The sequence below is a fragment of the Chenopodium album genome, chromosome 2 (genome assembly GCF_948465745.1).
Source record: "Chenopodium album chromosome 2, dcCheAlbu1.1, whole genome shotgun sequence".
NCBI classification, from domain to species: domain Eukaryota; kingdom Viridiplantae; phylum Streptophyta; class Magnoliopsida; order Caryophyllales; family Amaranthaceae; genus Chenopodium; species Chenopodium album.
In genome coordinates this window covers 83,502,641-83,528,751 of record NC_137835.1, presented here as the reverse complement: position 1 = coordinate 83,528,751, position 26,111 = coordinate 83,502,641, and the positions used below count along the sequence as shown (strand labels likewise).

The window sequence follows — 26,111 nt, the reverse complement described above, 5'->3', positions numbered from 1 at the left end:
TTCGCCTTTAGTATAATGTAATTGATATTAAAATTTTTTAATAGTGAATCTATTATGGAATTATCGTATTTTATGGGTTTTAGGTAGAGTAGGGCACGTGAGTTATATTCTTATGTAGGTCTGGATATCGGGTCAAGTTGCCATTTAATTTAGGGTCTCGTATTGTAGTAAATCATACATAAAATGAGCCTAGGAAAAATTCATATCATAATTTGTGTCAAGTTTATAAGCATGGATATTTCATATCAGACCCATATAACGAGTTATGTCAAGTATGTAGTATTAGTTTTTTTTTTTTTTTTTTTTTTTTGATGTTTAGAGAGCCACAGGGGCAGGGGTGAGAATCGATCACAAGACCTCCTAGGATCGGGATGGAAGCTCTAACCACTTGAGCTATCCCTCACTCTCAAGACTCAAGTATGTAGTATTAGGGTCTGTTCTCTTCCGTTGAAATTCAGTTCAGTCCAGTCCAGCTCTTAATTTACGTCTAATGATATTGCTAATGATATAAAGCCAAATTTTATTCTTTTAAGCTCTTATTACAACGACGACGACGACGACGACAACAACAATAATAATAATATTAACAATAATAATAATAATAATAATCAATAAGTAATAAATAATAATAATAATAATCATCAATAAATAATAATCATAATAATAACAATAATAATTGAAATAATAATACTAATAATAATAATCAATAAATAATAATAATAATAATAATAATAACAATAATAATAATAATAATAATAATAATAATAATAATAATAATAATAATCAATAAATAATAATAATAATAATCAATAAATAATAATAATAATAATCATCAATAATTAATAATAATAATAATAATAATAATAATAATAATAATATGTACATTTGTATATACACATATGTATAGTAATAAATAATCGATAAATAATCAAAGATCACTAATCCGTAGTTAAAAATCACTAATTAATAAGTTCAGTTCAGTCCAGTTCAGTTCAGCTCAGTTCAGTTCATTTCAGTTCAGTTCAGTTCAGTTCAGTTCAGCTGAGTTCAGTCAATCGGAACAAGCCCTTAGTAGATACACGTTGTAATTAACTAAGATGAGCTTATCAATCTATTATGCTCATACCATGCTCATACTAAATCTTTTAATGACTAAGTTAAGATGATAAGATAAATATAAGTTTAAATAAATAAAAATTAGATGAATAAGGCGTAGTTCACACACTTTACTACCCAAAAAAAAAAAGGTTAAACTAATTTTAATTTTATAAAAATAATTTCAGTTTATTAAAATTACTAAATAAATAATAAAAAAATTAGGTAATATAAAGAATTAGTAAAAATAATTTTAATTTTTTTCCTAAAAAAAATAAATTAATTTAATAAAAAATGATTTCAATTAGTAGAAGTTAGGTGTAATAACCCCAATTTAAACCGTTTATACCTTTATACAAAATGCCAAATTTCAAAAATATTTTAACTCATCGATCAAAATTACACTTTATTAGATCTTTGTGGGGTTTGAATTCCATGTTCTTGTAGAATTTTAGAAATCACTTTTCGTAGGTTGTGTGGTTGACTAATTTAAACCAAAGTCCTTTCTTTTTTTAATTCATGCCAGTGATGCGACCATTTCAATTTGTGGTAGGATTGAGCATCTTCTGCCCAATAATATAATATCACCACTACTAATCATAATGCACACCATGTGTTCGAGAAAATGACCCAATGAAAATTATTTCACCAAAACTCAAAATTGTTGATTGACCTTAATTTCCCCCCAAAATAAGGGAAAGATGGCCTACACGTTGTAGTATTTGAACCCATTATTCTACATACTACATACAGCATGATCATGACATTCAAGTTCTTTACTTTTGTTCTTTCTTCTTCTTCATCAACCTTCAAAATCTGCAAAATTTTCATACCCAGAAAGTTAAAGATTCAAAAATGGAGTCCTGGGTAACCACATTGTTTAAGGATATCAAAGAGAAGGTTGGGTTTGAGTCTTTATCTCAATTGAGTGAAGTTGTTGAAGTCCCACCAAGAACAGACACTTCTTATGATTATTTTCCTTCTAGGTAAAATATTCTACTTGTTTCTTTATAACTGCATTCATTTGTTGGGTTTTGATTGAATCTAAGTTTTTGTTCTGAATTTTGGCTGTAAAGTTTGCTTCTTAGTTGCATTTGATTTCGAGTGGTTTTTAGGGAAATTAGTTTAACTCTTAGTTGATAGTGTTTACTTGGAGCACAGTTGACTTGATTATATCATTGTGCATATACACTATAGTGGTGAAGATTATATCAAGACAATGACATATTTGAGTAATATTGAACTGAGTAAATAGGGATTTTTCTTTTAAAAGTGGGTTAAAGAGCATCTTAATGTTTAGTTTGGAAGCTTTTCGTCAAATAACAACCTTAGTAGCTTGTTTAACATTGATCTCGGGATGCAAGATAGCTTATATGGATGCTTGCAAGAGTTGCAACTCACCATGTATAGTGCTTTAATTTTATATCTAGATATTATGAAAAATGAATTTGAATTTACTTCTTACTCATCTTTGACTTACTTAAACAAATGCCATGCCCTTTGTAACATTGATTACAGGTTGTCACCTCCAGAACTTCGGCTACTCATTCAGTATGTTTTGCAATTGAGGCTCATAGATGCAAACCATAATCTCAATAACATCTTGGGAAGGCTGTTATTCATGGAGCCTTTGGCCTATGAGAGTGCTTCTTTTGCACCTTGTTTAGAATTCGACATGAGTAATATGGGGCATGCTTGCATTGTAGCATCGCTAGGGGAGAGGGTATGGTCACCAAAGGAGGGCTACTCATTTGTTTGCTGGTTTCAGTATAGGGGCTTAAAATCAATGCAAACAGAACACCAAGCAACAATGAAACTAAGGTTGTTTTCAGTTAGCTCAACAGAAAGTGAAAACTCATTTGTAGAAGAACTTTTTCTGCAACAGGATGGTGTGCTGAGTCTTGCAACAAACAATACTTTGTTATTATCTTCTTCTTGCTTGGGTTTGGAAGAAGGCGAATGGTATCATCTTGCCATTGTCCAAAGTAATAGAGATGATGTGACTGCAAAACACTTCTCTGGTACTGTACATATATATGTTAATGGGAAGCTGAGTGATACTGCAGAACTTGCTTACACTCCAATGCTTGCTGAAAGGGAATTGCAGATTACCATTGGGACACCTGCAAACCATGCAAGGGTTAGTGACTTGCAATGGAGATTACGTAGTTGCTACCTTTTCCAAGAACCACTCTCTGCTGATTTTATTCGTTTCATGTACATGCTTGTTAGAGGAAACAAAACTCTACTCCAAGGTTCAGATATTTCTCACTCTAATGGTGATGAAGATGGCGAGGGAGTGAGAAACACGGACTCGAGTTCAGACAATGGAATAGAAAGATTATACACTATTGAGAAAGTAGGGAGACCCGAGGTAGATGGCTCAGAGACAATTTGGGATATGAAGATGTTGGAAAAACTGTGGCTACAACTTTTCGGAAAGAAACTCCTCTGTGCTTTCAATGCAGTGCGGATAGAAGCTCTGCCAGCATCACAGACTTTGGCCTTGCTCAATCTTGTTGATCCTATGTCTGTTGTTGTTCCTTCAATTGGTCAGTTAACTAACTCCATACTAGTATTAATTTATAATAAAGTTATTCATACAAAATCTAAATCAATAATGAGTTAATTTAGTTTCTTTATCTTATTTATTTCGTTGGACTTCAAAAAATTTCAGGCATACCGCACTTTGGGGAACTCTATGGTGATATCGCTATTTGTAGAAGATGTATAATTGGAAATGTCGTCTGCCCAGTAACAGGGATAGCTGTTATTCTAGCTACTATTGAATCTGCTGAAACAAGGAACATGCTTCATATAGCTTTGACGTTGTTTGCATCTGCTCTAACTCAGAATTTTCATAGGGCTGAACAGATGAAAGCTTGCAAAGGTTATCAGTTACTGTCTCTGTTCCTTGGTAGGAAAATAGCCTTTTTTGACATGAAATGTCTTCAAATTCTCTTCAAGATTGTTGTGTTTGAAGATCCCCTAAAGGTGGTGGATAGCCAAACTATTATTTCATCTGCAAAAGCCATGCCCCAGGCCATATCTCTGGAAGTTGATCTAGAAAATCAGGATTCACTTTCTTCAATAAATTATCATGGAGAAATAAATGATTTCTTTACAAATGGCAAAACATCTAATTATGTTGATGGGTGTTCAAATGATACAGAGGCAGATTTATTAATCTCTGGTGCTATATCTGATGTAGATATAGTAGAGCATGTTTTGCTAGACTGGACCCTGTGGGTGACAGCCCCTGTTTCCATCCAGTTAGAAATTCTGAACTTTTTCGAGAATCTGGTGTCTGCATATAAATTTAAAGATCATAATCTGGGTGTTCTACGTGAAAGAAACATTGTTGAGCACTTGTTGGCAGCTTTTCATAGGGATGATATTGAAGTGCTTGTCTTGGAGAAATTTGTTATTCTACTTGCAGTCATCTTAGAGCACAAGTTTCTAGACACAGAGTTGGAAAATGTGACATCATTTGTGCTTACGACATTTGAACCCCCTGAAGTGATGAAACCATCTCAATTCTCGAGAGAGGAGATGAGTAAGCGTGTGACTTTGAGAAATATTCTCTTGGAGACTCTCATAGATTTACAAGTGACCATAGTTTCAGAGGAATTGCTTGAGCATTGGCATAAAATTGTCTCATCACAGCTCATTGCAAATTTTCTTGATAGGGCAATTCATCCCACAAGCATGATATGGATCATAACCCTTCTGGGTTTATGTTTCACTTCATCTCCCACATTTCCTCTTAAATTTGAGAGTAACGGGGGCTTTGAAGAATTGTCTCGTGTACTTCCAAGTTTCCATGAGTTTCTTGACATATATTATATTATCTTCTGCTTAATATTTAACAAGCCTATATACCCAAAGTTACCTGAAGTTGGAATTTCGGACTTTGAGGCATTAATGCTCACTAATGAGGAATTTGGTGACTTGAAATTTGCTAGGCTGTTAGATTCTATAGTTGCTATGGTGAAATTTGTATTTGATCAGCTCAGAGTCCAACCAAATCTAGCTCAACAAGCTTTGGATTTCTCTCAATCTTCTGATGTGGACCTTGCAGAGGCAAACATGGATATTATTGAAGAATTAGGTGGTGAAGAAGCTTTGGATCACAAGACACATACTACATCTTTACATGGCTTGGAAGCCTCTGCCACTGATGCTACTTCAATACTGAGATTTATGGCTAATTCAGCTAAAATGACTCCATCTTTCTCTAAAATCTGTAAAAGGACTGAGTTTCTTGAGAGCTGTGTCGATCTTTACTTCTCTATTGTGAGGTTGGTTGGTTTCTCCTCTCTACTATATCAATACTCAAAATTTTTTTTGCTAAAAGTAAGACTTTTTAAAATAACCTTGATATTTTGAATTGATTATTTTTTTGTACTAACTTTTTTTTTTTTTTTTTTTTTTTTTTTTTTTTTTTTTTTTTTTTTTGTCTTGTCTTCCAGGGCGTATATGGCTGTAAAATTGGTCATAGAACCTTATGTTTTGACAACTTCCACCAGTTATTCCATCTTAGCTTGTGAAGGCAATGAATCACCTTCTGCAAAGCTTGGTTCTCATACAACGTCTACTGAAGATTCAAGCTTTCTAACTACCTCCCATCTTATGCTGGAACTTGACAATTCCACTGGTAGAGGTAAATTATATTCAGTAGGAGCCACTGCTATCTTAGATCTTATAGCAGAAGCTCTCTCTGTTACTTTAATTGGGCATGCAAATTCAATTGCAATCATGGAAAGCATTTTATGGAGTGGTCCTTTATATCTTGATTCTGAATCTGCTCTAACTTTCCAGGCACTCTGCCTTAGTAGAGTTATGACTTATTTAGAAAGGCGACTTCTGTATAGTGATGAGAGAAATGGCCAAATTTTGGATAAGAACATATTGTGGTCAAATTTAGGGTCATTTTGCAATTTGATTGTAGATTGTGTTTATATACGTGTATTTCCTCAGCCTTCAGCTGTGACGAAAGTTTTAGAATTCTGTTTCTTGATGCTCCATTCTGCAAAAAAAGACGGTCAAAATGAGGAATCATCCCTTCCTTGGACAGGCCTGCTATCAATTTTGAGAGGAAGTAGGCCAATTGATGTTATCCTTAAGAGCACAAATCGGATGGTATTGTATTGTTTTCTTCCATCTTTCTTGGCCTCCACTAGAGAGGATCCTCTTATTTCCCAAGAAGAAATGCGGGTTGATGTTTGCATAGTCTTGGAACTAATACATGCTCATAAAGAAATCATCTTCCATTCAAGCAATGCGGATATTGATCTATATTGCTCCCTCTGCATTAGTCTAATCTCCCTCATCTCTGATGAGCAAACAGATGCAAGAAATTTAGCCATGAGTATACTAAAGTTTCTTCTAGTGCATTGCCGAGCCTCCCTTGAAGACGTGCTCATATCTAAGACAGACCACAATAAGCCCTTGGATGTATTAAATGGGGGCTTTGACAAACTTTTAACAGAAAACTCATCCACTTTCATAATGTGGTTTCAGAGATCTGAACATGATGTGAAGCATGTGCTGCAGCAATTTGCAAGTGTTAGATGGTCAAAATTCATTACAGAATCAGAAAAGTTTAGAAGAGAGAAGTTCGAGTCATTGGAGGATCATTGGACGGCTAAAATGGGGAAGAAAACAGAACACACAACTAAACTTGACCCCATATATTGGGATCAATGTGCTGACCGGAAAACAACTCTTGCAGCTACACAAAATACTACGCGAGCTGAGTTAGGGATTGCTTACAGAAAGAAAGACGACTTAATTCTTCATGCAGAGAGTGAATGGAGGAGTCATTTCGAACAACTTGGGCATGAACATAAATTTGAACTCATTAGCTCTTTGGCTTGGGAAGATTACTGGCCTTTGTGATCATAGTATGCCAACAATTTAAGTACTAATAAAGGCATGTAAGTTTTCGTTGTTTTCCATCCGTTGCTTAACCAAATTGGTGCATTTGACCTTAAGTTATAGTATGATTAAGAGCTTAACGGTCTATAGGTCCAGCCCACATTCAGAGTAGTATCTAGCCCATCTAATCTTCTAGTAGCCTTGCCTGAATATATGGCCCAAGTGGTCAGTTGGTTTATGAAATGATGACACGACACTCGAGTGATAAGTGAGTATAAAATTAATTTCCAATTAATTTTTGGTAAGTAATTTTATTTCATTTTTAATGCAAAAAATATAGTGTGAAATATTAGAGATTGAAAGAGTAATTGGTCAAAATTACTAACATATTCTCAAATAATCCCACTGTAGACAAAATAATGGTAATTCTTTACTTTTTTTTCATTAATGTAAAATTGGTAATGCTATATGTAGACTTAAGAGCTATATATAAATATTAAATACACTTTTGAAAATTGTATAAAATTAAAAATTCATGACAAAAACATGCGTAAATCAGTCTAATTAATGTTTATATTTTTATGATTTTCTAAATTTATATAATTTTTAGTGTATATTTAATGATTATATATAGCCCTAAGGGCTATGTTTAACATTTTCCAAATTATAATCATTAGCATCTCAAATTATAAGTCGTAAAATTTAAAATACATACATCATGTCAAAATTCAAAGTGTAATCATTACATAACCGAGTATTTCAAAACGAAAGAAGAATAAATAGTCATTGGCCTCATTACAGTTGCAGTAGCTAGGATGTAGGAAATCTAGGTTGTTATAAACCTCAAAAAGAACAAAGGAAGGTCTCATTTTGTACAAAGTAATTGAAAGTAGAAGATTTTTGGGTTCCCAAGAATTATTATCATAAAAAAAAAAAAAAAAAAAAAAAAACATTTGTTATCTTCATCTTTATAATTCTGTCATCTGAAGTTTGCATTGCATGCACGCAGAGTCTAGGCAAAGCACCAAATTAAGTCTAGGACCACTCTACTCACTCCACAACTTGTTGAGCACAAATATCATTAACCACTGCCTTCTACTTTATGGATCCAAGAAGATGCTTGTGTTTTTGGCTCATCTTGGTTTATATTACCTGGTATGAGCTGCCATCATATGTCTAAAAACCCTAGCTAGGCATCTTTTTTCTGGAGTTACTATCCTCGGAGTAGAGATTTGAAATAGAAAATAAAAACCAATTCAGGTATGTCGGAGTAATCATTTACGTTACTCACATTTCTTGTTGAATTGGTTCTTTAATATCGTATTAATAGCCAACGTGACAAAAAAAGTTACTCATGCTATGTATGAGAACCCATGCTGCATTTGTTAAAGCATGACAGTATTAAAATTGATCTTATGTTTCAACCATAAGCCATTGTAGTTGCTATTTTAAAGGTTTAAATACCCAGGATTATAGATCTAATGTCCTATTACTTCTTTTTTAATAGCAACGTTTAGAGATGTGCATCTTTTAGGAACACTCCAAATCTCAAGTCAACATCCAAAACAATTTGATAACACATAGTGTAGTTGCCATTTCTTATGCAATAAGCATATAAAGACAAGCCGATGAAAATGGCCCAACATAATAATTTGGCAGCTGCGAATATGTAATTAAGCAACGACAACAAATTACTTGATCCATCTCTGTCCCTTGGATCCATTTTCATACTACGAGTATCCCAAATTCGGGACCTTTATATTTTTTCTCGAGTTTTATATATTCAAGGAATAAGTCTTGTATGTGTACAACGGGTGTACATTAATTTTATTATGAAGTGGTCAGTTTGAGCATAACGTTAATTATTTTAATAGTAACTTTAACCAATTAAAGAGAACTTTTAATTTATCGTTAACTTGAATTTTATTTTAATGTATAATTTGTTATGAATACGTGATTACATACTATAAAACTAATATTATTAGTCTAATACATAATAAGTTATTTAATTTGTAAGATAAAATTTATTAAGAACTTGTTTTACAATAAATTTATGTATACCCGCCTTTTTAGAGGAGTTGTGATATTCAAGATTTTTACAATACATTTTACCCTTACCACATGTTCGCAACATCTTCTCATATCCTCAACTTTATATCCACCTCTTTTTGTAACTATGATGTTATCTACCCTTTACAATTACATGCACACATTATTGTCTCTATTAATTTGTCTTGTTGTCTTATCATATTTTTCTCTTTAATCAAATTTCACTTCGTAACTATGATGTTATCTACTATTCATAATTACAACACACATTTTAGTTACAATCAATATTACACAATTACACCCCATTAACTCGTGTCATTGTCTTCTATCATAGTCCATATATAATACGCACCATACTTAATTCATGCTAAAATTAATTAGTTACTTGTATTGAAAGAAGATGTGAATACATGAATTGATGAATAATCAACAACAACAACAAAAACAAAAAGGAAGTTTGAAAATAAGAGTTGAATTATATATTTGTTCATTATATTCCATCCTTTGAACCACAACAACACGACATTAAATAGGCATTAAAAATGAGCAGAAAACATCATATCGATTACCTAAACTCAATACTATCATCCCACATTCCAACCTAATATCATTGCAGTAGATTTTGCTGCAGAAATTACTACGGAATACTGTTTACTAGTAGTATTTTGGGAATAGTTTTGCAGTTTGTCTTATAAACTTATGTACTGTATTGGAACGAATCTAGCAAGATCCTACATACGAGAATGATGGATATATAAAATATGAGTAAATCAATAAAATTATACAGATTGTTGAATAACTCAAAAAATGCAACAAAAGACTACATGAGTTAACCCTAGATCGAATAGCTTGATAGGTTATAAATTAAATCAAATAAAAAAAATATATAAATTTAGATTAGATCACATAAGCAAAAAATCAAAAAGCAAGGTGAATTAAACCTAGCCTAAAAGTTAAAGTAAAGTATATTGGAACGAATATAGCAAGATTTAACGAGAATGGTGGATCAATAATGTATAAAATATGAGTAGTAAATCGATAAAAAAATATAATCAGATTGTTGAATAATTTAAAAAGATACTCGTACAAGTGTACAAAACAAGACTACAAGAGTGAAACCACCTTAATTACATAAAGAACAATTAATATAGAATCTCCTAGCATTCATCTATTATACTATACTACTAAAATTTTAATATATGTCACGCCTATAGTATAATGCCATAATATACATACTTTATATAATGGTCCTAAACTAAATTTAATTTATTACACTAGTATGTACTAGCTTTTATCATCCACAAATAATAACATAATATAAGTGGATGATAAGTTAACAATACCTAGTGACACTTTTGGTTAATGAAGATCGAGTGGCTTGATTCCACATGTAAAATTTTTTTTTTCTTTTTTCTTTTCATCTTTTTCCAAATTGTTTTTTTCTATTGTTATTTTTTAAAGATATTATGAAGATTGAGTATCTTGCCTTTAACATGGGGAGGTTGGGGTGTTGACTGATGATACCTGGATTCAGAATTAGATCGATGTTTAGCTGTTTTATTAGGTAGTTGAGGGGTTATATATTAATTATACAAGTTTTATATGCATGTGTTGTAGGTTTTATTAATGTGTTTTAATTTGAAGTGGCACAATATTATTATCCACCATTCCACCAATCTTGATGAGAATTCTAAAGGCCTATTCTGCTCGGCTTAATTTCAGTTCATTTTCTAATTATTTTTCTTTCATAAATGATTCATTTCAGTTCTATCCTGTTCAGTTCAGTGCAGTTCAATTCAACCCCAATTATTTCAGTTCAGTTCAGTTGTTTTCAGTAAATCGGAACATGCCCTAAGTGTTTTGATCGAGCTAGCTAGCTATAAGAGATTTTTAGCTTGTTATAATGGACGTAAGAAAGACAAAGTAAATCAATAATTAACAATATATACATAGATTTTTGTGTGATTCACAAATAATGTTTTAGCTTCGTCCATGAGGCACAAAGACAAAGATTTAGATTGAAGAGTTCATATATCGCAATAGAAATAAGGTTACTAGGTTAGGTTTGATCGCCTGATGATCTGAGTCACGCTTGAAGCACTAGCTAGATGAAAGATATTTCAACATTTCAACATTAACTGACATGGTAGCATAATGTTCATAGGAAATTTTTAGTATAACTCAAAATAAAAGGACTATATAATGGTTGGTGTCTTGAAGACACCAACTACGTGTTTTATTTATTTATTAATTCACCTAATTTTGACTTAATAATTAGATGAACCTACATACTGACAACGTAATTAACTAATTATGCACAATATACGTACACCTGAAAGACTATTAAGAGTATTAACCTAGCTAGCTACACCGTTTAACACAACTGGCCTGACGACCTTATTGAGGCCACCCTACACTTTGACCTAAATCCTTTATAACCTGCCAAATGTTGTAAGCTTATACCTAAAATAATAACACACATGACACATACAATAGTGTAGTAGTACTACTACTTTAATTAAAGACTAACCCTTAACCTATTCCAACACTTATTAATTACCAACATATAATTAAACCTACTTGAATTGTATGATTTAATTCCCTGCCTCCTCCTTTGATTTCCTTATGAGCTGTCTCTCTTTATTTCCACTGTTCTCCTTCCTCTATATTAAGGATCTTATTTGCTCCTCACATCTATCATTTCTTAACATGAATAGGTTTTCCAAAAAAAAAAAAAAAAAAAAAAAAAAAATAAAAAAATAAAAAAATAAATATTTGTAATGTTTATCTTTGTTTTTTGATCATATATTAAATTTTCAAATATTTTTTAATAAGCTTTTTGTTTATTTTTTTTTCATTTTTTTGTTGGGCTATTCAATTTTGTTTTTCTTGTTTGTCATCATCGAAACTTTTCTGGGTTTTTTTCTATTTCGTTTGACTTTTAAAGTAAAGTTGATGTTTTCACAGAGAATACCATAATGCATGTCTTTTGTTTTTTTTTTTAAAAAAATCACCAATCTTTTCCATAGACCTATTAATTAATAATTATTCTAGCTAGAACTATGTATGAAAAAAACAAAGTCAAAGGGTGTTTGTATGTTGCATAATTTTACATATTTTCAAATGAATTTTAGTACTTTTATGATGATGTCTCCAACAAACATATTGTTGCTAGTTAGTACCATGCATATAAATATAAGTATACAATAATAATAATAATTATTATTATTTAAATTGATGAGATCTAATTAAATTAAAGAGTTGTTGATTAAATTTGTTTGTCAAGTGGTTGAAATTATCCTCAAGAAAGGAACAAGTGAAGCTGCCAGCATGATCTATCTATGGTTAGCAAGTTAGTTTGTCATCACATTAAAACTATATAGTATACAATTATACATATATTTTATATGCATAATATATGTATGATTGTATGTATGAATGTATGAATGTATGTATGTAATTGCTAGCTGTTGCTAGGTCATGCTGTGACAGCATCACTCCTTCCTTGTTTGAGGGAAGCTAAGAAAGGCTGGAAAATACTGCTTAATAATGTAAGTATATGCATATCTTTCTTTCTGATTCTCAATGTGTCTTATGTTGATGTGGTACATTAATTAGTATTCTTTATATGAACATGGATATGGTCATGGACTTCTTCTCGGTATGCGAGCTTATGGGTTCGTCTTTTGTCTTTGTGTTGTATCATGCTTCAAATTATAATGCTAGTTTAGTTAAAATAATTGGTGATTGAAACTTTAAATTAGAACATAAAAGACGTTCAGTGTTATGTATTGTTTTTATTTATTGTTCTTTAGGTTTTTTTTCCGGCTAGCATATAAGAGATGTAATGCCATGTATGTGTTTCTAAATAGGTTTTATATGTATTATTGCATAAGTCAATCATCTAACAAGATTAAATTTCTTAGATCTAGAGTAGGAATTTTCAAATGATCGAACCTAGCTAGGTGTTTCATTAGGTGCACCCTTTCACTCAACACCCTTGAGTAATTATTTGTTTTGCTCAATTTCAAAAAATTTACTCGTTTCATAGTGTTGCTAGTCGGTTCATTTAAGCCAATGGGTAATTTAATTTAATTTATTAAAAAATTTGTTTGCAACATTTTGCTTTGGATTATCTTTTTCAATATTAATTCTTAATTTTTGAATGTTATTGTACGTTGCCCTAACAATCTGCAAATTGTAACAGTAAAAAATCAGAAAATGATGAGACCCAAGTCCCCTAGTAGAAGGGCAAATAGTTGCCTTATTATTTGGGTAAAGTATGCTACATACTCTTGTTGGTACGGAGAGAGGCAGCTACCTCCTAATCATGAGCTTAATTACTCCTTAATTAAACTATTATTATTGTATAATTGTTAATTATATTCTACTAATTCTAGTACAATGTGTGCCTATGTCACTTGTCACGTGAAGACCACCTATAGAAAAGAGCTAGAATTGAACATCATGAATTTTTTTGGAAATCTCTTTTAAGAAAGAAAAGAAAATAATTAGCAATTCATAAAAGTTTTAGAACATCATAAACTTGGTTCAATTCAATGAATACACTTCCCTCCTTTTGGTGTTTGAATTTATTGTATATATATTAATGGGCTCTCAGATTGCAAAAAGAAGAAAAAAAAAAAAATTGCCAAAAAGAAGAAAAAAAAAATTGCCAAAAAAAAAAAAAAAAAAAAAAAAAAAAAAAAAAAAAAAGAACTAACTAATGGACTAAAGTGGAATTCTTATTGTATTATATTATTTATACTAATAAGAGGAGGTTAAAAGTTGTATAAAGGTATTACTACAAATTTCATTGTTTTAATTTCTAAATTGGTTTTTTTTTTTTTTTTTTTTTTTTTTTTTTTTTTAAATGAGCTTATTTATTGTATTATATTGCAATTATGATGAATATTTAGAATAATTCAAGGTGGTGACATCTAATTATTAGCAAATTTAAGATATTTAAGCAAAACAAATTATAAGTTATTAGATCAAATAGTAACTAATTATAACCTAATCAAACTAAACAATCAAGTACGTGGTCTTGACCTGACTAGATAGCGCAAACTAGGCAAACACATTATATATGTAGTACAAGTGAGTTTAAGAGATCGTACGTTGGAAGAAGAAACTCCACCTTTATCTCAACCCACCCTTGTAATTTAAGAGAGAAAAAAAAATGTAAATAGCCAATACGCACTTAAAAATAATTGACTCAACCAACCAATGCAAATAACTGAACACACTTGATGACGACCTTGCAAACTCAAACAAACATACAAATAACTAACAATGAACAATAATAAAAAGTTAAAAATCACATCCGATGCTTATCATCACATTATCTCATCAATAAGTTACATCAATTAGTATATAACCCCTTCTTAATTACCAATAATCATACAACAACACTTGATGCAAAAGTGGCAAAGATTCTAAAACACAATGGATATGGGCCAAAATCTTGGGTGACAAGTTAAAAAATGGTACAATTGAGAAATAAATGAAAGAGAGATGGATGAATTGAAGAAGGAATAAGAAAGATGCTTGCATTGTTTGGAATTTGGATGCACTCAAAGTGAATCAATCTTATGATGTGTGCATGCGCCATTTGAAGCTAATAACTTGGAGAACCTTTTTCTTGTCCTAACTCTTCAATCTTTCCACTTTTTTGATACTTTGATTTGTGGGGGAACTTATTTTTTATGACTATGCATGCATTTATTGGTTCCATCTGCCCAAAACCCACCAAAGGGATCAAAACAAAAGCTCTATATATGTAACATTTTTATTTTTTTATTGTAAACATATAAAAGTAAGATAATAAAGCATAAAATTTACTAACTTTATCAGAGAACTCTCTTAATTAATTTTTAATTAATTAATTAAAAATTTAATTACCCTTTTGGCAGTTCACTTTGATTTATTCATTAATTTTATGTGTTAAATTAATTATAATATATATATATATTGTTGTCCCAATTCATGTGTCACTTAACCCATTGTTCTTGTCTCTTAAACACTTGCCTTTTTTATGTAAATCTATGCTAACCAATTAGATGCTAAAGAAAGCATGCCTCCGACAATTGGCATTGCATGCTAATAAAGAAAAAAAAAAAAAAAAAAAAAAAAAAAGACTACCCATCTATCTAAGGACAAAATTAAAATTATATTTTTAAATTTTTTAAAAATTAACTAATTAAAGAATTAAAAAAGAAAAAGAAAAGAAAACGACTCTTGCATAGAGATGGATTGAGATCGATCACATGATCATGTTGTTATGTTAAGATACCTTACCCTACTTCTACAACTAACAAAATTATGGTCCCCTAGTATAGCTAAATCACATTACTTAATTGTAATAATAATCTTTTTTATATTTCTTCGAAAGTTTAGGGGGATAATGTCGGTATTTGTAGTCCATTGAGGTGGAGTTGAAAGTGATTTTAACGTTAATGTTTATATATATATTTTTGTTTGAATTGATATGATGAAGTGATGTAAATGGTCCTATTTGATAAATTAATTTGTTGAATTAGTATGTAGTTGAATAGACTTATTGTATTATTGTCTAAAACTTGTCTAAAATGAATAATTAGTAATCTATATCGTGACAAATTATTGATGATACCCTATAATAAGAGCTTGCACTATACTTTATTACAACCGGTAATAAGATTAATGATGGTATATAGTTGCACAAAAAAAAGAAAAAAAAAAAAGACCTAGTGTATATTTAGGGTACTTCAAACTACACTATACTTAATTGTAAATCAAAGCAAAACCTTGATTAGGTTAGAATCAAACTACCCAAGTGCTTGTTATTATTGCATTCAAGTTTTAACTAACCGCAATCTTAATTAGTTTAGAACATACACAACCCCAATCCTTACCGGCTAAGACCTTGATTAATCTAGAACACATACGTACAACTCCTTATTAGCCGATGCAAGCACATACTTGATGTTTCTATATTTTGATATATACACATCAAACCATGGCTTCTATTGAATCTTCAAAGAACTAAAATAGAATAATAAAACAAAAAGAAAAGCAAAGAAAAAGGCATTGCCCTTCTTGAGATAGAAAGGAAAGAAGAGAGAATATGCTAAATAAAAGTATAAAGTTGACAAAGCCCTAGATATATAGGTAGAAAATTTCAAAAACAATTTTTAAAAAAATTATTAAAAAATATGAAAAAAATAATTTTCATAGATTGATGTGGCTTGGGTGTGATTATATTCAATGTGTCTCACTTTAGGCCACATCCATCTGTAATATCATATGGCTCCTAATCATATGATATGAAATGAATATTAGTTATTATTAGTACTATATTTTATATACTATGATATATATCATTATATTTACATTTTCCCATAAACCTCTCTCCTTTGGCCCCTCTATAAATACCCCATTGTTTCTTCACTTCTTTCTCTACCATTATATCCTATGTTCATTAAATAAGCTTTGTTCTCATTTTTTTTTCTATTTTTTTTCCAGTTATTATTATTTTCTTAGTTTCATTGGGAAATTATATTGTACATTGACGTGCACCACTAGTTGATGAAGCTGCCAGCATGATCTCAACTTGCCTTTTATTCTGATTAATCTTTCAATTAATCATCATCAACAACTTTATATTAAGGAAAGATTAGATCATGTTGGTAGCTTCATCTTTTGATGGGATCACGAAAAACAACAATGAAGAAATCATTGGATTGAACTAATTAAGTTTATTTAATTATTGGTACGTGCTTACTTATTACTTTGCTCTTCATAATTTTCATAATTTATTTAGTGAATTGCATGCATATGATACAATTATACAAATGAGCAAATTAATTAGAGTGGTCTTTTATTTTCTTAATCTTCGTAAATTTGTACATAAGTAATTATTGATGCATATTCTCATTTTTCAATATGCAAAAAGCTACCCCTAATGTTTTAGTGCTTAATTTATTTTATAATTAATATAATAATGCTTTTTCCGATGTAAAAAAAAAAAAAAAAAAAAAAAAAAATGGATTGTGAGTTTGAATCCTTCTTGTCCAGTAGTCTCCGGAAAATTATACCCTCTTACATGCGCTCCTTATCTTTATGTAATATATGAGTAATTACCCGTACATATGAATTACGGAGTAAAATTTTATTAGTATGATTTTATTTTTTTTCACTCATTATTCTTTTGGTTATTGTTTTTGCAATTTGTTCATCAATTGTCAAGTCTCATACATAGGTATATACAAGATTTCCATGTCAAGAATTTGGACTGAGTTTCAACCATGTCTTGAGATGACGACAATGAACAATAACAAAGGTTAAATAGTTTGTTTTAGTAGGTTTAATTTCGCCATTGATCATGCATGAGGGTTTCAACAACAATGAAGGCACCTCGAAGAGAAGAACATATTTCAAGCTAGCTTTTATTTTAAATTCTTATATGTGGCTGGCCACGAATTATTTCGTTAGTGTAATAGAGGTTACTTGGTCAGTGTTAAAGAGGTTATTACTTGATCAGTATTACAGGGGTTACTTGATCAATATTATTGTCATCATCAAATTTTGTATGAACCAGAATGATCAATATATATATATATATATATATATATATATATATATATATATTACTAAAGTAAATATATACTTGTATATGTTATAATTTGCATTACTTTGGATTATTTTCACAACGATTATTTTCATAACACAACTTTCTCTTTTATGCTTGAACATTTACTACGTGTATTCTACGAATTGAAGTAACAAAGAGTGTATGACTTTATGCTATTTTAGTATTTTTGTCTAGTTGTTGAAGAATGGAGGTGGAAAAGCAGGGATTTTATTTATTTTTTTAAATTTTGAGATCGACAATAAAAGAAGAGCATAAGCCATTGATGATTCCAAACAACACTCATTCACTCACTCCTCAAACATTTTAATTTAAGAGAATAATAATACGTGTAAATATACCATACATGTCACTCCTACAGTCCTACTCAACTAACAAAAGCTAAATAACTTGTGCAGTCGTCCTGAAAACATATTTAAGATTTGAGATTAAATAAGGAAAAATATTGTTTCAAAAAAAAGATAAGGAAAATATTTTTGAAAAATTCAGCTAATAAAAATTAGTATAATAGTAGTCCTTTTAATTTAAGGATGATTACCATAGAATTTTCACTATAGTCACTCCGATACAAATATAAACAAGTCATCACTTGATTGGTACTTAACAATGATTTAAATTTAATAGCTGCATTAATTTGTTTGCATTAATTTGGGATTGAAAAAGAAAATTTTTTTGTTGGCTGCGCAAACGTGAACTTTGAACTTTGGTTGTTGAAGATGGAATCATGGGTATCTTAGCAACAAATTTTATTTACATTTTATTTTCTTTTTCCTTTTTTGGTCAACATCTTAGCTAGAGAATATAAGAACAGAAAAAAGTGCAAAAAAGAAAAGTGGAAAAAGGGTACTCATTGAATCTTTTTATGTAGAGACTAATTATAAACTCGTAATTATAAATAAATTACAAACTTTATATTAAAAAGGATAATGCTTGTTTATTATGTCATGGAGAATCATGCAAATGTCGCCTAGTGAGAGACGGATCATGTCTCAGATCACAATGTATATTTTCTAATTTAATTAAATCTTAGGGGACAAGATTAGGTTACTAATTATATTATTGTTTACAAAAAAATTATTATTTGTCACGATAATATATAGCATCTTATTGTCTAACGTTTGTTGTTGATTTGTGAAGTAGCTAGATAGCCATGCAAGGAAAAGGTTCCACATTAATTAACTAAGGGCCAATTTTGATTTATTGAACTGAACTGAACTGAACTTAATGGAGTTGAACTAAATTAAACTGAGCTGAATATTTTATAAGTGAATAAAATTAGGAACTGGACTGAACTGAACTGATTGGAGCTAAACTGAACTGGACTGAACTGAAAATAAGCTGAAGAGAACATGCCCTAATTAACCTTTTTAAACAACTAACCTAATTAACTCTATTAGCGTTAGTATTGTCTTTAGGTTGCGTTTATTTATTCCATTAACAAAGTGTAGGTAATTTATTTATTATTGGTCCAAATATCATGATGCTACTTTAAGCTAATCCATCGCCATAATCATCGCGGTCTTGATTATTTATTTAAATGAGAGCCTACTACAATTTTGTATCTTTTTCACAATAATATATATATATATATATAGAATGCCTTTTTGTTCATCGCATTGATCAATTGCTATCTTTTCCTCTATCCGTCTCCCAACCTCTACTACTTGTGTTTATCTCATGCATGTCCGTGATCAAATGAGAACACCTATTGGATAACGTCATAATGGACAATTAAAAACGTATATAACTTTTCATAGCCGATAATAAATACTTCATACTTCGTATATAAAACTTTATGTTTTAATAAGAATGTAATGCATACTATTGGATGTAGTAGATAGAGTACAACTTTGGTTGTTTTAATTTTGTCATGGTACATATCAAAACTTTATTTCACTATTTTGGACACAATCTCAAACCTTCGATGCAACCATGTCAATATGTCATTGGTTGTAGAAAGTTCAAACTTTACGTGTTAATTAATTTTATCCTACTATATTAGTGTATATATGTGGTTGTAATTCTTGTAAACGCACCAAGCTAAGATTCCACAGTGTATAATGTATATTAATCTTTTTATTCATTCATCTATTATTATTGCATGATTATCCATCATCGCACTACTTTTGTGAGTAGCGACCACAATGAAACAAAGGATATGTTCTCTAGTATTGGACACAATAGTATAGTAGATGATCTCATAGTAATATACATATACTACGTACAATAATATATATATATATATATATATATATATATATATATATATATATATATATATATATATATATATATATATATATATATATATATATATATATATATATATATATATATATATATATAAGACGATAAGATTCAATATTAAGCATAGTTTAAGAAAAAATGGAGCGATTGGAGCCAATATGATAGCCAAACCTATACTAATTTGGAAAGTTTCATGTCCATGCCCATCTTATTTGGACCGGATAACCCGGCCGGCCTATGCGGACCCTTAGCTTCGGCTAAATGGACTGCATTACTATTGAAGGGGTACAAATTAAAGGGTTTGGATTGTGGATATAACAAGCCAAAGTGACCTAACAAATTTGGCAAGGAATCTTTGTATCTTAATGCTTTTTGCAACCAAAAAGAGTAGGAAAAGTTATTTGGGTGCTTTGATTCTGATTTATGTGTGTTATTCTAGGATTCCATTTGTTATTTAATTTCTTATTACAATTACACATGGATTAATGCTTTGTTAACACCTGGTTTTTATATCTCCTCTACAATATATTCCTATCATTATTATGGATTCATGCTTCCAACAAGTTTTAAAGTGTCAATTAACATCTAGAAGAGTTGATAATAAAAAATTTCAAGTACTAAAACAGCTCAAATAGTATTATTCTTTGCTAAATTTTATATGATTTAGAAATTTGATGGGCAATGATTGCAAAATAGATACATACAAAGTAGTTAGCAACTCTATTAACTTGACAAAAGTGGACTATAACAATAGGCTAATGTTACAACATGAAATCTTTCCAAGTGTATCAATACCTAGATTTTCACTATTATAATTTCATGATGACAAAGTTAATAGTGAATTAAAGCAAAAAAAATCCTGTTGGTCTATGCCTCCACCAACCATTTTGTTTCACAAAGACAAGATAGAGAAAATTTATTTCGCATATATAATGTTCCGAATCATATTAAATGTAATCTCAATTTTTAATCAAAAGTCACCAATATAGTTATGTTTTAGAGATGATAATAATTTATGGCTTGACCAGATAGCCCAATCGAGCTAGGCCCAAAACAAAATGCGGGTTTGGACACATCGTTGCTTTAAATTTGAGTCCGGCTCGAAAAAAACCCAATAAACCCAAGTCTATTTGCGAGTTTTGACACAAAATTTTATGCATAAACTTGACCTGGTCCAATTTTTTATCACCTTAGATTTTCAACATAGAGATCAATAAATCAATCGTCCTTAAGTTGGCAAGCCTAATGAAAGAAATTGAGAGCTGGCAATTTATTCATTGTATCTCTCCCAAGAGGATTGTCAATCTTAAACAACATAAATTTTTACCTTGAAAATAAAAACTCTTACACGAAAATGTCATTCACAGAAGCTGCCTCGTCGTATAGTCATATACTCATGTACAACCAGCTTTCACATTTCAGCACATTATCAATCAACCACAATAAACAAGACTATGTATGACAATATACTATATGGACGAAATATACAAAAATTTCGATATATTCAACATCATTTTTATGTACTAATTTTGAGATAAAACTCACATGCCAATTCAATAAGGCAATTTTATGTAAAATCCATGAAGCCAAACCCACTTGGGGCATCAGTAATAGAAGTTAGTTTAGAAGGACAATGATAAAGACATTGCACAGAATGCATTATAACAGATGATTTGTTGCATTTTCATATTTTTGTCGACCAATCAGCATCACTGCCAACTCTTGGCATTCCTCCTTTGATTCCCAGCTGCTTGTTCTCCTTCTTAGTCTCCTCGGTCACCTCGAAGGTTGATCCACATGTTTCGCCTGAGCTATCAACCCATGGGACTGCCTTTAGCACTTTCAGTGGATGTTCATAACTTTTTAGGCCACCAGACGATGTAAAGTAGCATCCTGATTAAGAAAAAACAACAATACACAGTCACAAATTGCACCATAGGAGTAAAGCAATGGATGGATACATGTAGAGGTGATAATGATGTGAGCAGAGCTTGAGTTTGGCTCAGCTCAAGTAAAAACTCATGGAAAAAATGTGAGGTTTATTTGGACTCAAAACCTCTACGTTTAGGATTCAATTGAGTTCGGCACAAACATGGCTTGAACTCAACTAGGATTGATTCGAGATCAGCCAATAAATGGATGCATGTTAGTTGCATATTAGGTAGAATATACATAGCTTCTCTCGAGCTATACAAGTCTAGTTCAGACTTGAGATGAACTCACTCGATTTGAGTTTTGATGATATAGAGCTCTCAAAAACACTCATCCATGATTACAGTATCATTTCTAATTAGAGGGATAATTTTCAAAGCTTAACCTCAATCACCATACACATAAAACCGACAAGTAGTATCCTGTCTTTCCATACCTACTGTATTCTGGAGAAAACTGGCTACTGGCTATATATGGAATTAGTTAACAGGGATAGAAAAGAGTAAATTATTTGGTTTTTACCAAGAGAGTTTTCTCTGATCAAATTTTCTGTATTAACTAGAAAGAAATTATAAATTCTGTTCTTTTTTGTGTTTCTAAGGTAAGGAGGTGGGAATGGTACAAACAGCAGAATAGAGTGTAAGTCAATAGCAATAGAGTGTAAGTGCATGCATCCTATGATACTCTGGAAGTTAATTAATATGGTAGTGCTTAAGATAATACCTTTTGGAAATGGAGCAAATGATTTCCCACAGGCTTTCTGCATAATCTCAGCAATGTCAGAGAGAACAAGGTGATCTTCAGAATCCGTTCCCCAGAAGAGAGGGACACTTCCTTCATTGTCCTAAAATACCAAAAGGGTTGACATCATTAAACCTATAATATACTTGTATATATGAGTATGCAATACAGAACAAAGGTTCTACAGAAAATATTACTCACATATAAGCAAGCATAAAGTTATAATATCCTTTTACAATGAAAGCAGGGAGCCCTGCTCACTTACCACAGAAACGAAGGTTCTCTTTGTCGAACTGTCATAAATGACAAATGCAAACTTTCCATCAATGTTTCTCAATGCATGATCAGCAGGATTGCTGCTCCGATCCCTCATGGCACGATAAGCCTCTATGATGATGCTCACCTCATTTGCAGTTTTAGTCAATCCATACAACTGTTTTAGCGAAGCTATGTTCTCAATGTGCCCATGAAACAAGCAGTATATGTCATCCACAACAGCAAAAAGCCTGCAGTAAAATGTTCAGAAATTGGTATCAACGAGCTCATCAGCTCGCATAATTAGCCTAAAGGGCCAACATTAACACACAGGGAAGCTTATCTACTCCGAATCACAATAACACGAGACAGGAACATAATTCATGATAGCTAGGATCCAGAAGTTGACTGAAATCAATATATCCTAACATACCAATTAAGATTACAAGCAAACGAAGTCAGAGGTCCACTTGGTGGGCAAATTCCTATACCATGACTTAATATATTGATTATATTCATCACTAGTATTACAAATATCAAAGCCTAGGTTGACTTCCAACCCTCTTGATTGAAATGATTCTTAAAAAGGTCAAACATTCCCGATTAATACTGATTCGATCTTGCTTCTTGGAATCGACTTTAAATAACATATAGCTTAGAATTTTTCTAAGCAAAGAAGCAGCCTACTTCTTCTACTTGCTGATCAAATTTAGAAATCACAATAAAATGATCCAAATGCTTACATAATAAGATGGCCCGTGAATCTAAAAGTGGGGTAAAGCATTTAAGATTGATCACCAAACCACCTTTTCATATCATATGCTCCAATCATTGACCAGAATTAACATCACTTAAAAAGATCTATACATACATGGTATGTATATTTTGAACTTTAATCAAACTATATAATCAAATGTCATATCCAAGAAGTCAAGAACTAGTCCAACAACAATCAAATTCCTTCCATTTTTCATTAAAGCAACTATTAAAACCCACTTAAAATCCAATAAATTTGAAGAAACTAACTTCAACCCAGATTTCCAAATTGCTTAATAACACACCCACATACAAATAATTCAAAATCCATTCAAAAAAAAAAAAAAAGAACCCAGAAATTTAAAGGGGAGTTTAATACCTGGGTAAGAGAGGGTTTTGCTTATCAGAGGAAAAGGCAAGAAACCCAGAAAGTCCAAGATTAACAGAAAGAGCATCAGGATGAATTGAAGAAAAATGTTGAATCAAATCATCTTTCTTTAAATTTCCCAAAGAATCAGCATTCTTCAGCTCTTCTGGGCACTTAGCTACTTCCTTGTTGAACACTGCTAGCATTTTCTCTCTCCTATATTTCTTCAAATTTTTTTTTTTTTTCTTCTGCAACCTTTTAATGATTTGATCAAATGGGTATTTTCCTGTTCTCAGCAATTCTTTTCTATAAATCTAAAGAAGATGAAATTGGATTACTAGTAGTTTCCAGATAGATATTTTCCACTCAAATTGCACACAATCAAATGGAGGGTTGAGATGTTCTTAGGATTAGATGTGATGAGACACGTGTAAATTGTAGAGTAATTTTGACATTTGTTCATTTGTTATTGGTTCTTTTTTCCTGCTGTTATAAAAAAAGGCTGCTACTGTTTTGATGCTCAGTATTTTACTGTATTTTATAATTTCACAATAAATCTTGGTATTTGTCCTTTTTTTATAATTGGGTAAAGTCCCGATGAATTTAATATCATTAGTTTGTCAGATGCACAAATCTGACATGTATAATGAATTAATGATAGTATGAGGTTCAATGTATAAACTTTTTTTTTTGAAAGAACAGTGTATAAACTTTGGTAGTAAAGTAATACCTTCGGTTCACGTTACTCGTAACAAAAGAATATTTTAAATCGCTTATATAATACCCCTTTATTGATTAATAAGAACCGGAGGTAGTATCAACAGACATGTCTAATGTATGAATTGTAGACTATGATGAACGTTGTAGGCCGATTTTTTAACAATTACACAACTTAAAAGGGGTGAAAAGTCATCTTAGACTCTTAGTATCATACTACTATTTACACTCCTTTCTTAATTTCAAATTTACTCCAATTAATTAAGGGAAAAATTAGAAAAAATAATCCCAACTTTCGTCAATTTTGGTAGAATAATCCCAACTTTGGATTATTCTGAAATAATCCGAACTTTGGGGGGTGTTCTTTTTCATCAATCCCAAACCGGTCAACCAAAGTCAAGGACCTATTATATCAGGTCACTTGACACGTGTCAAGTCCTGATTGGTCCTTTTTTTTTTTTTTTTTTTTTATAAAAAAAATATCAGAAAACCACCCAACTTCCCTTCCACCACCGATCCACCCTGACCACTGCACACCACCACAGCCTAGCCCGCCAACCCACCAACCTAACCTAACCTCCATCACCACAGCTTAGGCCGCCGCATCCCCCCCACCCCTTGAATCGCCGTTTGCCGTTTTCCCCTCTCCCCGTTGCCCCACACAACCACCGAAATCACCAACCCCAAAACCACGGAACCACCGTAACCCCCAAATCGCAACCACGAAACCGCAAAACACTCCTCCCTCACCTCGAAACCCTAGCGTCTAGGGTTTTTGATGGTGGGGGTGGGGTTTTTGGTAGTTTTCGGGAGTGGGTTGGTGGCTTTGAGGGATTCCGCCGGCCGGTTTTTGGGGTTTTCGAGAGTGGGGTTGATGTTTTAGGGGTTTGACTCGAACGGCGACTCCAGGGGTGGTGGTTTGGCTCGAACGGCGACTCCAGGGGTGGGGGAAGGCCGGCGATACGGCGAGGGAGGTGGCTAGGCTGGGCGGTTTCCGGCTTGGCTGGGTGGTTGGGGCTTTGGTTGGTGGGTTTTTTAATTTATTTTGTTTTTTTTTTGAAAGATTATTTGTTTTGTTTTTTTTTTTTAATATTTTTAGCCAATTAATTTGTGACACGTGTCACTTAAACCAAAAAAAAAAAATTAACCCATTCAACCGGTAACCGGTATTTGGGATTGAAGAAAAAGAACACCCCCAAAGTTCGGATTATTCCAGAATAATCCAAGGTTGGGATTATTCTACCAAAATTGATGAAAGTTGGGATTATTTTTTCTAATTTTTCCTTAATTAAGAGCATATTGGAATATTATTCTGGTTGCCAAAGAAATATACTAACACGAGTAATTTTTTTAATAACAAGATTCAGATTCAGTTTCTTCATTAGAAAACATTTTGTAAGCAAGAAGCCAATAGTTTTGCAAAGAAATGTCAATCTACAA

The 26,111-nt window shown here is 31.5% G+C and overlaps 2 protein-coding genes across 2 annotated transcripts; one reads left to right on the top strand and one right to left on the bottom strand.

The window, feature by feature from the left end:
- The first annotated feature begins 1,950 nt into the window (after positions 1–1,950).
- Positions 1,951–6,996, top strand: LOC145577935 (protein SPIRRIG-like). The gene is made up of 4 exons (XM_081635354.1): positions 1,951–2,081; positions 2,614–3,647; positions 3,773–5,396; positions 5,568–6,996. Exons 1-4 carry the CDS (start codon positions 1,951–1,953, stop codon positions 6,994–6,996), a joined length of 4,218 nt encoding a protein of 1,405 aa, XP_081491480.1.
- Positions 6,997–21,346: 14,350 nt separating this feature from the next.
- LOC145604118 (stem-specific protein TSJT1-like) lies at positions 21,347–24,286 on the bottom strand. Its single transcript, XM_081660070.1, has 4 exons — positions 23,967–24,286; positions 22,842–23,082; positions 22,559–22,679; positions 21,347–21,796 (listed from the first exon to the last, which is right to left on the bottom strand). Exons 1-4 carry the CDS (start codon positions 24,158–24,160, stop codon positions 21,588–21,590), a joined length of 765 nt encoding a protein of 254 aa, XP_081516196.1. The 5' UTR covers positions 24,161–24,286; the 3' UTR covers positions 21,347–21,587.
- Between the last annotated feature and the right edge of the window lie 1,825 nt (positions 24,287–26,111).